A 14764-nucleotide genomic window follows, 5' to 3' on the forward strand; every position below is an offset into this window, starting at 1 on the left:
AGGACTGACAAATGAACCTTGGATCTTCAATTTATTGCTGAAGTTCAGTGATAACAGCAGCCATATCCAGAATCATGGGTGTAGCAGAAGAATTTAGTACCTACCCTTTTAAAAAAAAGGTATGTTTTCTCCTTCTATTTGAAATTATTTACTATAGGAAATCCTAACTTGTAGTACAGAAATCAGTCTAGAAAACTGTCACTGATTAAGTGTTACATATATTTAATAAAAATCTATATTTAGATTATTTTCCTGAGAATAATAGGGAACCTGTTTGCAATACAAGGGAACCTGTTTGCAATACATCCTGTAAAGCGTTTTAAAAGATGTGTAGTACTTACCCCTTCATTTTATGTCTACCAGCATTTTTATTCCTTACAACAAAGAAATCAGGCCCACTCAAATTAAAAAAAAAAAAACCTCTCATAGAAACTGCCTAACTTGTTTTTATGCTAGAAACAAACTTCTTAGGAAGCTTTAATTATTAAGCTGCAAAAACACTATTACTACTACTGATTACACCTTAGCAACATATCTGAATCACAAAACCCAAGTTATTAAAGCTAAAAAGAAAGAAAAAACAACTTAATCTTTTGAACAGTTTATCTTTATTATTAGACTTTTTAAGTTGTAAACACTGAAAACTGCAGTACAGGGCAAATGAGAGAAGAAACACTTGCCTACAGCTCCATTTATTCTTTTGCAGAGTTAGTGCATAGGTTTAAAATTTTAGAAAAAAAAAAATCAAGCGAACATTTTAGCATAAGCTGCCTTCTCTTTCTCCTTCTGGGCTTTTATCTTCTGTTTGATTCTGAGTGTTTCCATTTGGATAGCTGCTTAAAAATAAAATCCATGATCCAGTTATAGTAATCACTTTACATTAGGTGTCCTAATATGCCAAGCCTAGATGATACTGCTGCAAATTACCCATATTTATTTTAAATGCTAGAACTGCATTTAATTTTCTATCAAGTCAGATATTAACTGCAAAAAGACTCTGTCCCTTAGTTTGTTTCATCTAACGGTATAACAGGCAAAGGAGGATATAGGAAGAATAGGATTGGTGTCAACACAGAATTTATGATTTAAAAATCTTATCCAATTGGGTATTAATAAAACCAGAAAGTTACACTTTGAGAGGGGGAGAACTTCCTCTGTATGCTGTTGACCTGCATAAGCAGAAGGTGACTGTTTAACCCAGGGCACCAGAGGCATCAATGCTGTATAAACACAGTTTTTCCACGTCAGTGGGCTCTGTGCTCAACAGATCAGCATTTAAGTTTCAGCAGCTGTTAGAAGCCAGGATCTTAGGCATCACCCTGGTATGATGTCCCATTTTAATTTGTTACATTCTTAAAGAAAAAAAAAAAGTCTATAAAGAAAGAGTTTACCTTTGTCTTCAGGGGCGATTTCATGAGCCTTTTTAAGATCAGCCTTAAATAAAGAGAAAAGTACAAATGAATGTCTTGATTAAACGTTTAAATTTTAAAAAAATAAATATTATGATCATTACCAATGCCTGATCGAGATCCTTTATTCCCTGCCATCCTTGAGCCCGTCTGTAGAGAGCTTTAGTATTTGCTGGATCTATTTTAAGAGCCTGTAAAATTAATAAAATAGTCACATTAACATTTAGCATACTTCACAACCTCCCACCACTGCAAATGGCACAGTTCACACCAGCAGACAATCTTCCCATTTTGTTTGAGAGTAAACTGTCAAAACATTAATGGTGTAAATAGGAACACTACATTGTAGCACACTGAACAGCTATCTAGTTGGTTTTAATACTGCTGCAGCAGAGCTGGTCTTTTATGAAGGAGCAACATACTTTAAGATAAAATGGAACTTGTATCTATACAGTTTTCCAGGCAAAGGTAACTGCAGTTCAGGTTATCCTAACCTAAGTCTCATGGTATGACTCTATATACTACAGCTCCTTCCTTCACACCAAMGGACTCTATTAATGGGATCATAAAGAGAAAACACAGTTTTTCTGCAAAGCTTGTTTCACTGTTGGAATGAAAGATGTATACAAGCACTCCAGCTCGTGATTCAAGAACCTTTAGAAGTTTCAGTCATTACCCCTTTATGGAGCTAAATAGTTTCACTAATGTATATATTCCAGTACAGTTATCAGCTTTAATTATGATAACATCAAAATAGAAAATATACTGGCTGGGCAAACAGACTGTGCAACTGTTTGATTACTTTTTTTTTTAAGTTCCAGTTAATTTGGCTAACTCCATTCTTTCCATTAGGAGCTTTTTTCCTTGTCTGTGAAGATCACATTGTTTTTTGTTATTGCAAAGATACTTTTGCATTGTATCTATTTTTTTATTATTTTGAAGAATACAGTTGTTCAATGGCTGAGGAAATCTCTTTGCATGAATGTCTGGCTTTATTAATTTATCAATTTTAATTCTTTAATTAAGAATTATAGACTCTAGAAGCTGCATGCAGAATTCTTTTTAAATCACTTCACTATTATCTGTTTATACAAAGAAAGTAGTATTCTGGGAGCTTATCCTGATCTACTTGTCTGCTATAAACCCTAGAACCTGTTCTGGATCAACACTTACACAATTAAGTGTCTGTATTGTGCATACATAAGGGCATTCCTTGTTTTTTAGATGGACAGATGTGCTTTTACCTATCTTAAAGGAAGGTTTGTCTGAACAAGTTCAACTCTTTGTAATTCCCCATTTATGCCAAACAACCCATGTATTGCAGATTGTTAATTTAAAAAGCTTTTGGCCTAGGGAATCATAACTGAAAGTGTATCGTTTCTCATTAACAATTACCTTGAACTGTACTGGTTAGTCAGTTCTTAGCAAACTGCTGTTCTGATTAAAACACTGATATGCTGTGTAATACTTCTTAAAAGAACTAAGCCAAATATATTACAGAAGTCTATTACAGCTGTGGAGTTGCATTTATCTAACAACTCTATCATCTTAAGGAAGGAGAAAAGGTGGTTTTTTTCCATACCTGAAAGTATTATGATTAATGCTATTAATTTCTATCTGTAATAATTAAATGCTATCTCAATTTTTATCATTTTCTAGAGGACTGATGCCAGGTTACAGATTCAGGATTTTTTTCCCCCCTTTCCCAACCCTCAATTTGTCCATTCTGAATATGTGCTTATGGCTGTTTTCCATATATGTAACATCAGCAGGCTAGAGAGCAAGCTAGTTCTTTAAAGACCCCTCACACAAATTAGCTGAGATCCCATCTTTCAGCTTAAAGTCCTAGATGTTGTTCAGGATCCTCTGCTAACAGACAAAAACATTCTATGCTTAGTTTCCTTCAAAATTTCAAAGTTTTATGGAATTAATTCATGCTTCCTCAAATGTGCTAATTTTTGTCAATAGGTCTAATGTCACTGTTTCTATTACTTTTTGCCCTTAATTCTATTTTTTTTAATATTTTCATATTTATCATTTGTTTTCTTCTTTTTTTTTTCCTATTAGCTGGTTTCATTTCACTACTAAGCCTACCTGAAAGGACTTTATTAGAAAAGCGACTTCAAACAGAAAATACCAACCCAATATAAAAAGAAGTAAAACAGTTTGCTCATACTAGTCTTCCAGAAAAAGTATTCTACTTTCATTGTGAACAATTTAACTCCTTGTATTATAAAAACTAGCCCTGCTCTCAGGAAACAAAACTAACATTCACAGTTTGTGTTTTACTCTGGCAGTAAGCAACAGCCCTATTTTGTTTCTTATTTAGTAAGTCATTTCAATTTCAAAGCCTTTTCAAAAAGCCAAATAAGTTAGTAATAACTTTAAAGTCAGCCTTCTACTTTATTTACCTTCAAATCATGAGCCTGTCAGAAGACTCTTAAAAAGATTTTTAGCTGCCATTATCTGTGTAGGCCAATTATTAATGAAAATATTAAACACTAAATTACCTCTGAACAACTTTCAATAGCTCCTTGCCAGTCTGACAGTTTTAGTTTACAAGCACCGATGTTTAAAACACAAGTCAAAGCAACAGTCTTTAACTTTGGTTTATCTGCCTCCTCTGTCACTGCTTCAGAAGCTTCTACATACCTGCAGGAAAGAAAAAGGTTTACAAAGAACATGTATTAGTGTTGCCAGCTTAACTTCCATTTTGTTTTGCCCTTAGCTATCTTTCCAAAACTACATGCAAATAGGCTTCTCCAAACTGGTGTTTTTAACTCTGTTTCAATTCCACTGTTAAAAAAATTAAATATATCACACCTACCCTGACAAAAGGTGAACTCACAGTTGTATGTTTCCCTATAAAGCAAAGAAGAAAATACTCCTATTCTTTAACTGTAGTAACAGCATCTTTTTCTTCTTAGACAAATGCACTGTTTGAGATGGCATGAAACCATTAGAATTTATTTCAGTGACCATTTATTCTCAACAAATATGTCACTCATCAGTGGCAGAAAGCCAACACCACTGCAGCATTGTCCACATTCATAGGAAGCTGCATGTCTTCCTTCAGTTCCATCAGGATTATTTTAATTCAGGCATTTATGGCTAAAAGCTCATTTCCCTTTGTAAAGGAGGGAGTTCTGTGAGCACTGTTAACTACATCATCATCTTTCCAGCTGGCTTCCTTCTATGATCTTATCATGAACTTCAAAACTGCCACTTGTTCAGGACCCAGCCACATCATTTACTGCCTCTCTGCTTCCTAGGGAAGCTGACAAGCAAACTCTCGCTGCTTCTTCATTCACAAGGTGCTAATGCTCTCAGGTTTTTAGCTCAAATGGCAAAGGTCTTTGCTGTGGATATAAGTTTTAACTCTTTTAATGGCCTGCTTGATAGAACTTCTGTGGGTGTTACTTTTAAAATACATAGGGAATTCATCAAAATTTTGTGTGTTTGCACATGTTCAGGTTTTAGGAATGCCATGATTAAGGCAGTCTCCACATATCTGTGCTTACGTAAAGTAATACCAAACTGAGTTATTATAGATGTATTCTGTTTGTTTTGAACATATTTATAAATCATGAAGGAATGCAACCATTCTAGAAACACAATTAGAGCTTTTAGAAATCTTGACAGGTTGGAGAAATCAGTAAGCTGAGTATCAGTAGAGACAATGGGAAATAATACACCATGTAGGGGAAAAGTATGTAATTCATACACATACAGTAAGAAATAACTGGTTAAATAGCAATGCARCAAAAAAAATCTGAATATTAAAAAGGAGTATAAAGGTGAAAGAATCCACAATGCAATGCTGTTGCCCAAAAAAAAGGGGGGGGGCAAACATTCCTAGATGCTTTCCTAGGAGAGCTGTATATAAGATGTGGGAGATATTACTGTTTTTATCAGTTCTGGTGAAATACCAGCCAAAGTACTCCATCCTACTTCAAGTACTAGACTTTAAGATACAACAACCAGGGCATGCCACAAAAGTAAGAAAAGGTAACCTATAAATAAGAGCTAAAAGAGTCAGATTTATTTAGTCTGGAAAAGATAGTATCCTTTCCATCCACAAAGGCAGATTAGCACCAAAAAAAAAAGTTGTCTACACAAACTGTGAACAGCTTTCATTGGCCTTGCTTAAGAGTGTGCGAGACAACTGTGAGGGATGRCATAATTATACCTGATTTTTACCTAGGAAAGTGGGAGGGAATGGACAACTAAAACACAAAGTTCCTTAAAGATCTATTCCAGCCTTTTTTCTGTATCGTTTCTAAAGCATTTACGTATAAATCCAATTTATTTCAGGTTTTCTGTGGACATATGATAGGTTTTTTGAGTGCAGAGGGACAGGATGAATTCTGGGTAAATATTTTCATTTCTGTGCTTCAGAAGCAGCATCTCCTGCCCTTCCCTCTCTAAATACTCAGTATACTATTGTGCTTTTTCTCCCAGTTATGCACCAGCACAACAGAGGAACATTAGCAATTAGGAGTTCTAAACAACACCTCTTGCATGTACTTCTTATCTAGCAGTGAGTAAAAGACCTATTTGAGTAAGTAGCTAAAAATCAAGCAGTTCTTTTCCAGATTCTGAAGGCTTTAAAAAAAAAAAAGAGAAAGAAATAAGCACAGCATCAGGCGTTTTAAAATGCATGTATCATTGCTTGATTGCAATGTTAATTTGGATTACAGGAACTACCTGATTTAATGATGATAGCCTTACCGTAAACTTTTACTATACTTTTTAGCTGCCACTGCCCAATTTTGGGATTTGAAGAAAGTATTTCCTATATTCTTTATGTCTTCTGCTATGGCCACAATCTTGTCAACCTAATAAAATAGATGGAAAATATAAAGTATCAAATTACTTTCCAAGAAAGTCTTGATTTACTTAATTTTTAACAGTAGGATTGCATGTCCATCCTCTTTCAAAAATCATTGTAAAATCTCAGAATAAAACTATTCCAATTTTAGACAAATAGTGGTTTCAAACTACTCCTGTAGTATTCTCTGCTCTATGTAATACCCAATAAGTAATCTGAAAGATGAATTTCCTAATGGCTTTTTACAGGATAACAGGTGATACCACTGATGTCAAAAAAAAAAAAAAAGAAAAAAAAGAGAGATAACAAAGCAGTTCAACCCTCAATGCTGCTACCCACACAGAAAGTTAAAGGTGTTGACCGCTATTTTTGGAAAACAAGATATTTTAAAAATCTAAGTGTACGTCCTAGACTGCTTTATTCCCAAGAATATTTTGTCTTCTGCTTCTCAAAGCAGTATTAATCACTTGAACTCTACATAATCTCAAACTAAAAGTCATATGAACACACTTCTCTTTCTCTCAAAACACGTAAAAAGTCTATGGGAGGAGAAAAAAAACAACTGCCTGTCTGTATCAGTTCCATCGTTTCTACTTCCAGAATGGCATACATTTCAAGTGTTAAGTTACTTTTCCAGTGACAATGAACAGTTTATAATTACTGCTGTCTATGCCACAGGTGTCTTAAGCTCTGTCATATATGCCATCTGTAATACCTCTAGTTTACAATTCTACTATATTAGATTTAATGACCTTGAAAAAACAGATCACAGCATGAAGCCAATTTCACCAGGGTTTCTATAGTTAGTTTATATAAACAAATTTAAAATTAAGGAAGACGGGCATCTACCAGCTTCAGATCAGAAACACAGGAAATGCTATCCAAGGTTTTTCAAGTTAAAGTGTTTCTCAACAGCCAGATACAAGGAGTTTCTGGAGTCTAGCTGTAATGTTTTTTTACTGCTCTTCTCTGCACTTCTGATGTTGTATTTGGAATCCACACATACAAGCCCCCTTTTTTTCCTCAGAAATCAGTGTCTGATTTGCACAACTTGTCTATTTCACTCGCGTGGTAAAGTAAAAACCTGCCCAACAGAAGAGCTGCTATCACCAGTCTGCTTCCTAACCCTCACCAACAGGTCTTCCTTCAGTTTGCACAACCTGAAAAGCAAATAACTACTGGGAATCGAGAACTTCTAAGTCTGCTGTAGATCTTTACAAAAGGCTGGTCTTTTATTACTTCTAATAAGCGAGGCTAAATATTTTTAAGGGTGTGTATTTAAAAAGTCACACAGGAAAGTGTGTAGGTGCAACATTAAGTTATATGGCTCAGGGATGGAGTTCTGATAATTATACCTTATCACCACAGCACAAACAAAAAACAGAGGAGCAAAAAAAAAAACCCATGAAAAAATTAAGTGGAATGTTGTGCTGTTAGTTACTGGGAAAAAATTAGTTGTAGTTAGCACTGAAAAAAATAGACAGCAATCCCCTCCCCCAGCATTCTCTTTCCTAAAACTCATTGTTACCACTTGAATCAGTACTTTGACTGAACTTAAGAAAAAATGCTTAGTGAATAGCCTCACAGATACTATATAACTTGGATTACCTACAAATCTTGCTTTTTGTAAAATAACTATCTAGAAAAAAAAACACTTACATCTTTCAAGTCTGTATCTGAATCTTCAGGAAAATCTGGATGAGCATCTCCAGAGCCATCCTGGGGAACAATTCCCCAATCATCTCCTTCCTTCAGCTCTCCACATTCTGCAATAATGCACAACTGAAAAAAAGGCATAAGAGCAGTACTGTACATTAAGACAATTTCAGGAAAAAAAAAAGAAAACCAACAGATTATTTGTGCTTTCTGAAATTCAGTAGAAATGCTTTGTCATCTGTTGTTTGGGTGCATTGATTTCAGAAGCCTGTCATGTCACCGTTAGCCTAAGCTCATCAAAAGGCTTTTGTCACAGAAAATATCGCCTTCAAAGTACCAGCATTCCAACCACACCATATCCACTGTCTACAAAGGCTGGAAGAGGAAATAGCAGTAAGAAGAGCTGCAGCAAGCAGAAGACTTTATAATTCTATTATATTAGAAATGAGCGTTCTTTTTTCAAACTGACAAGTCTTTTAAAGTAACATACATTTTTCAAACAGTTACAAACTGACATGAACTACACACTGATTGTTTTATCAGAAATACGACAATTTCTGACCTAAAATTCATGACAATTGCACATCACGTTAGTTAGGATTATGAATTCCACCTTGTAATTTCCTCACCTGTCCTCCACTTCTAGAAGTGCATTTCCACCTTCACCCTGATAAAGGCTGCTACCCTCTCAGTTGTGCTGAACAATAAATCAACTGTTTGTGTGGTGGAAAGTTACAGCAAAGGAACAAAAACCTCTTAACATGAACAGCAAAATGAAAATCATTATTGTTCATAAAAATAACTGGTAAACATTTAATAGTCCTAAACATTACACTAGGCATTTAGAAGAAATGAAAAGAATTGCATGAATTCATGCTAGAATCTACCAGCTCAGGAGGTTTGTCCCAAGCTACCATGAGCTACAATTATTCCAAAAGGCAGCAGTTCCAGCAGCATTAAGGCCTTTGGTGCTTTTCCAGTGTAATCATTCAGTAGAAACTAAAAGGAAAGAACGCTGCAAACACTTGATTATTACTTCCTACTTCACCTATGCATTTTTCTTAGTTCTCACATTTAAATACTAACTAGAATCTAGGAAGTGTAACTGCTAAAATGAGTGCACTACTCCTACATGCCACTGCACAGGCAAGAAAGAAAATATATTTACATTTAGATTTTGGGGAGCAAAAAACACTTTTCTCTCAACAATGTTCAGTCTTTCTTCCCAAGGATGACAAAAACAATCCATTGACTGGTTGATTTTCCTAAAACGCTTTAGAAAATCAATAACCGTTTTAATAGTTTTCAATCACAAAATCACTTGTTTCCCTTTCCAATACTTTTATGACAGAAATGTTTCAGATTAAAGGAATCGGCAAGCCTGTAATCTTTAGTCTCAGCAAATGACAAACAAGACCTGCAAGGTGTTTACAAAAGGAGGGAATGAAAGGTAATGGTTCAATACTTCCCCAAAACAACTTGGTAAAAACAATGCCTTTATCACTTTTCTCTAGTAAAATGAAAATCATTTTTAATCCTCCTGAAAAAAAAGGTCAAATCAATTCACAATTTTCAGTCAAAACATCATCTAATAGAAGAAAAACTAGGATTCCTAGGCACCTTGATATTGCTTACCTTAGCAGGATTTTCTCCATTTACTTCAACGTTCTCTAATATTTTAACAACACCCATTCCTCTGATCACTTGGCCAAACACCACGTGTTTCCCATCCAGGTGAGAAGTAGGCACCGTTGTAATAAAGAACTGAGAGCCATTAGTACCAGGTCCTGCATTTGCCATGCTCAGCAGCCCTGCTTTATCATGCTGTGTAACAAGAAAAATCACAACCAAGATATACAAGATCTGTTATAAAATCATATATAAGATTCTGTAAGGCTATTACTATATATTGCAATGACAACCATAATGACAACTTCAGAGAAATCAGACAGTTGCATACAGTTTTACAAATACTAATTTTAACATACTACTTTTATCTATCATGACTGCACAGGGCAAGTGCCAGTTCTGCCTCTATACTTGCAACCTCCTCATGGGTGACTTGACACTGCAGCATTTCTTGTTTACTCCTTGTGCAGTCTATAAACTCCACACTGGTCAGCTGCTGAATTTAGAGATCATCTGAGAGATAAGTGATGTTCCTCACTCAATCATTCAAGACCACTGGCTTCATTAAGAAACAAAGCAACACACCACTTAAACCAACTCAATGTCACACTGTCAAGAACGGTACGTATTGTTAATTTTAAAAGATCTACTTAGGCAAAGTATGTCATACAACTATGAGTTTTAGGGATCTGTGGTCTTTATAATTTAAAGCTTTGTTTGTTTGTTTGTTTTTTTTAACTCTTTCACTTTGCTAGGGAGACAGTTTTTATTCTGTTGGGATTTTTAACCATCTGATTATTGTGATTCATTCTACCAGGGCACAAGATACCAAAAATTGGTTAAACAGCCCAACATGAGAAGACACTGTCCATCTCGTTTCCAGTATTTTTTTCTTCTTTGAAATAAGAATTATCTTGTTCCATCATACAGATTATTTCATTTTTTGCTTGTGCTGCAACAATGTACGTTTCACGTGTTGTGGAAACTCTCTCGTTACACTGGCATGACACATTAAGGTACTATTCTCCCGAACTTGATCTAGTTATTAAGTGCAAGGAATTCCATTTAACAAAGGTCAATATGTTATATGAAGACACTAGTACATGTCTGAAGCATGCAAGTTGTAGTATCCCTAAGAAACTTGATACTGTAGGGAGGAGGGAGAGCAAAAGAACCAAGTACGACAGCACAGCGGAGACAGAAGCTGAAATTGCTATGAAGCAGACCTCAGAGCTCTACAGGAGGTTGATTAGTTTGAGACAGCAGTCTTAGCTGTATTTAAGCAGCTGGGTTTGTCACTACAACTTTGAAGAACATGCTGTATTGAAAACTGTTTTCCCATTCCATGCTTGGATTTCCATGGACTTAGAACTCCCTGCTCGTGGTGTTCATCCGGTCATAGGGTAAAAGGATCTTTCAATGATATTACAAGGTTAGGCCCAGAAGCTCTGGGAAAAGGATGTACGGCTGAAAGCCAGAATTGCACCTAGCCAAATGAAAGCTATCAGAATAATCTTGACTTGGTCTCTTCTAATCTTGAAACTCATCCTGGGAATCAGAATTGGTGACAGAGAGTAAGCCTATGTTCCACAGCAAGAGAAGGCAACTTGGAAGCAAGCTTGCAGGAAGGCAGCCTCCAAAACAAACATCTGACATTTTGCATCATAGTTACTGGCAAGCAAATTAATCAGAAGGGGTTCTTTCATAGGAGATTTTTGCAAATAACATTTGAGGCTGGCCAATGAATGATTGCCAAGAAGCAGAATGAGACTGTTAAATCTTACCTTTTTTTTTTCTTTTTTGGGAATTACAAGCAATTCTGGATGGCACTGGTTTGTAAACAAAGGGGCAAGGAACAATAAGCCCTGGGTTCCCTTATCCAGTGCATGTTTACCTTTTGTCCATAAAGATTTGGAGGACAGGTTGGAAAGTTACAGAAAGCAGTCTGATGGCTCTGATCTTCAGGACATTTACATGCAATCCCATTTCGTTTGGGACCAAGTCTCAGCATCAGCCTGGTGAAGAGAGTTCCTATTCATAAACAAAACTGTTGATCACTCGTGCATTTTCTTGCCTTGAAAGCATTTTGAAAAACACTGTCAATAGAGTGTCTTTCCCATGCTAGTTTCTGCATGCCGTTTGGTCAGCTTATAAAGCAAGTTTGAATCTGGACAAAGCCTCTGACAGATTCAAGGCCTGCAGAGCTGCAGCATGGTAACCACATTGCTCGAGGGCTGTGCAAATTGGGTGTTCCACTGTGGCACAGCCATTAGCTGCAGAAGCGATGCCAAAAAGAGTCTGCTGGGGGTGATCTCGTGATAAGCTGACTACTGACAAAGTCTTTCAGTGTGCTGCAATTTGCAGGAATCCATATAAGCAAAGCAAGAACAAACATTTCTTCCCCAAAAGCGTGAAAAAGTAGAGAGTCTTATGTCAAAAGTAAGAAAGAGAAACCTGAAGAAACATAATGGGCATTTTGAAGTTTATGCCATTGCACAAGTAGCAGGAAGAGAAAAGGACAGATCCTGAGGAAACTGCTGTTCAGAGTTGTATTTGTTAATTTGTATGGATAAAGCACATGCACTGACAGTCTGCCTGGCATCATATAATACTGACTTCAAGGATGAAAACAGTTTTAGAATCATGGGACCATAAAATAAAACATGTGAAATAGCATGGTTTAATATAATACTAAGAAAAGGTTTATAGAACTGACAAACCGTTGCACTGGTGCTAGTAAAGAAATAGTGAGCTTTGATACAGGATGATCATTAATAATGGGGGGTAAGGAATTTCTGAATTTCCCCCTACCATCAAAGTCAACATCTCCTAAAGCTACACCCCCAAATCCAGAACTCTGCATATTCAAAAATCTGTTCTGTTCACAGCATGTTTTTCAAACATTTTGGGTACAAAAAACATAAACAGCCTTTTACTTCTCATTCTGTTGTACTGGAGAAAATGCTCTCTTCAATTTTGCTTTGGATTAATTCTGCAATCTGCCACAGATTCCCCACTTCTTAAACAAAACAGGTATTTCTCACATCTAATCACATAAAAATTATAAATAGTAACAGTATATGAAAACAAGCATAACATCTGTTTAATGCTGATACACTGTATATGCTTCAGAGTGACAACATTTGCCATTTGTCAAAATAATTTCCCTACTTCAGTCAGAACTGAAATATTGTTTCAAAACAATTTCTAATGGTGCAATTAAAAAAGAATATGTAAACTATTGTTATAAACTATTGTTGCCTTTGCCATGTTTTCTGTAATTAACAAAGGCTTTAAGGACAAACTAGTTTTTTTAAGGACAAACTAGGGTTTTTTGTTGCATTCTTTTCCACTGCTTAAAAACATGTGATCTGTGGGCTGAAGAGCACTAAGATTCAATTTAAATAAAAATCACTAGAACTTCAAAAACTGAATACAAGCTGTATTTTCAATAGAATACCTTATAATGAAAGTTTTCATCTTCAAATTTTTCACCATATATACTTTCTCCACCTGTGCCATTTTGATTTGAGAAGTCTCCACCCTGGACCATGAATTGCTTAATAACTGTAAAAGAAGATAATTATTAAGTAGAGCAGTGAGGCAGGAAAGGCACTAAGAAAAACAATTCAGAGATAAAGATCAATCYCTGTTATCAGCACTTAAGCCTAAATAAAATTGAAAACCATCTTTATTTTATCAAGTTTCAGCTAAGTATTCCCTTTCAGCTCAGTGAATATCACTTGATACTCAATGCTTTAACTGAAATCCATTTCAATCTACTTATATTTCACAGTAAATTAGTTTTACTACTACTAATTTACTATAGTAAATTTTTGATTTGCTATTGTCAATGTGTGCTAAACAATATCTGGTGATTAGGAGGGTCTAAAAGTCAAAAATCTGTTTTTAGTCAAGTTACTACTTCAACAAGTGCTCCTGAATATTATTTAATATTATTGCAAATATTGATAATAGAAGACTTCCATTGTCAACTGGATAGCAGAGGATTTCATAGAACTTACTTCTGTGGAAAGGGCATCCTTTATAATGGAGAGGTTTTCCAGTGGTCAGCCCTGTTCCTTTCTCTCCTGTACATAATGCACGGAAGTTTTCAGCAGTTTTAGGTACAATGTCAGCAAACAATTCAAAGACGATCCGTCCAACTGAAAGGACAAAGAGAGGATGAGACATCTTTTTAGGTCCTCTCCTAGGCACAATGATGTGTTGAGCACCGTAGGGCAAAGGCAATTAACATTTCAGATTATTATTAAATTTACCTTTTGAGGTTGTTCCATGGCAAACACTGGTGGAGCTACTCTAAGTTTGTAGCAAAGATATTACCAACAATGAATTGCACTACCAAGAGTATCAAAAATGGATACCATATCTGCACAGAATTTATATTTCCTGGAGTGAGGGCCCAGAAAATAGAGGCTCATAAAAATGTGATGATATTAAAATCTGCAATTTTTAGACAAAAGCAAGCCAAAAGGTTTCACACACACATACACAAAAAAAGAAGTATCATGGTGACTTTTATTTGATCAAAAAGCTTATGCTAAATGTGTATATCAATCTTCTCTCTCATTCTCTTAAACTCCAATTTTACTAAGACACAATAATACTTAACATGTATATGAATAATGGCTATTTAGAGTTACAGATGCAAGAAAGCTATCATTAAATCCAAAAGTGTGCGTGTTTTAACTAACATAAGTGAAAACTGAGTAGAGAACAGATCCCCATATTTGATAAATGGGTTCTGTAATAAATTTTAATTTTTTTTATAAATTGGCATGTCAGAGAGATTTCTCGCTCCTAGCAGCTGCCATCAGTGACGCTACTGTTTTCTCATCAGCCTAACAGTCAATTAGTTAACATAATTTCATTCTACCGGAAGCCAAATGTAAATAAATTAACTCTAATTAATACAGGAATGAAAGCAAATTAGACAACTGGAAGTCAATAAAGCATTTCTTAAACATCAAATAATCGTATTGACTTTCTTCCKAGTAACAGAGTGAATAAATCAGACATAACCCTCCGGCAGAAGGGGAACCCCCGTCCTTCCCCACGCACACGGAAACCCCGAGCTTGCACACACGCTGCTCCGGCTCCCAGACTGCCGCTTGCCGAGTTCAGCGCTGCCTGCGCCGCCTTTCGCGCCCTTGGCGACACCGGCGATGCTGATAACGACGGGAGCACCGGCCCGCCCGCGCTGCTGCCCCGGAGCCGC

At 35.9% G+C, this 14764-nt stretch overlaps 1 protein-coding gene across 1 annotated transcript; it reads right to left on the reverse strand.

Moving 5' to 3' along the window:
• Positions 1-589: 589 nt before the first annotated feature.
• PPID (peptidylprolyl isomerase D) lies at positions 590-14583 on the reverse strand. Its single transcript, XM_026061235.1, has 9 exons — positions 13551-14583; positions 12986-13092; positions 9532-9720; positions 7900-8022; positions 6141-6247; positions 3920-4061; positions 1514-1600; positions 1392-1434; positions 590-833 (listed from the first exon to the last, which is right to left on the reverse strand). The coding sequence occupies exons 1-9, from the start codon at positions 13717-13719 to the stop codon at positions 745-747; spliced, it is 1056 nt and encodes a 351-aa protein (XP_025917020.1). The 5' UTR covers positions 13720-14583; the 3' UTR covers positions 590-744.
• Between the last annotated feature and the right edge of the window lie 181 nt (positions 14584-14764).

This window comes from Apteryx rowi, unplaced genomic scaffold (genome assembly GCF_003343035.1).
Source record: "Apteryx rowi isolate R43461 unplaced genomic scaffold, aptRow1 scaffold_178, whole genome shotgun sequence".
Taxonomy (NCBI): Eukaryota; Metazoa; Chordata; class Aves; order Apterygiformes; family Apterygidae; genus Apteryx; species Apteryx rowi.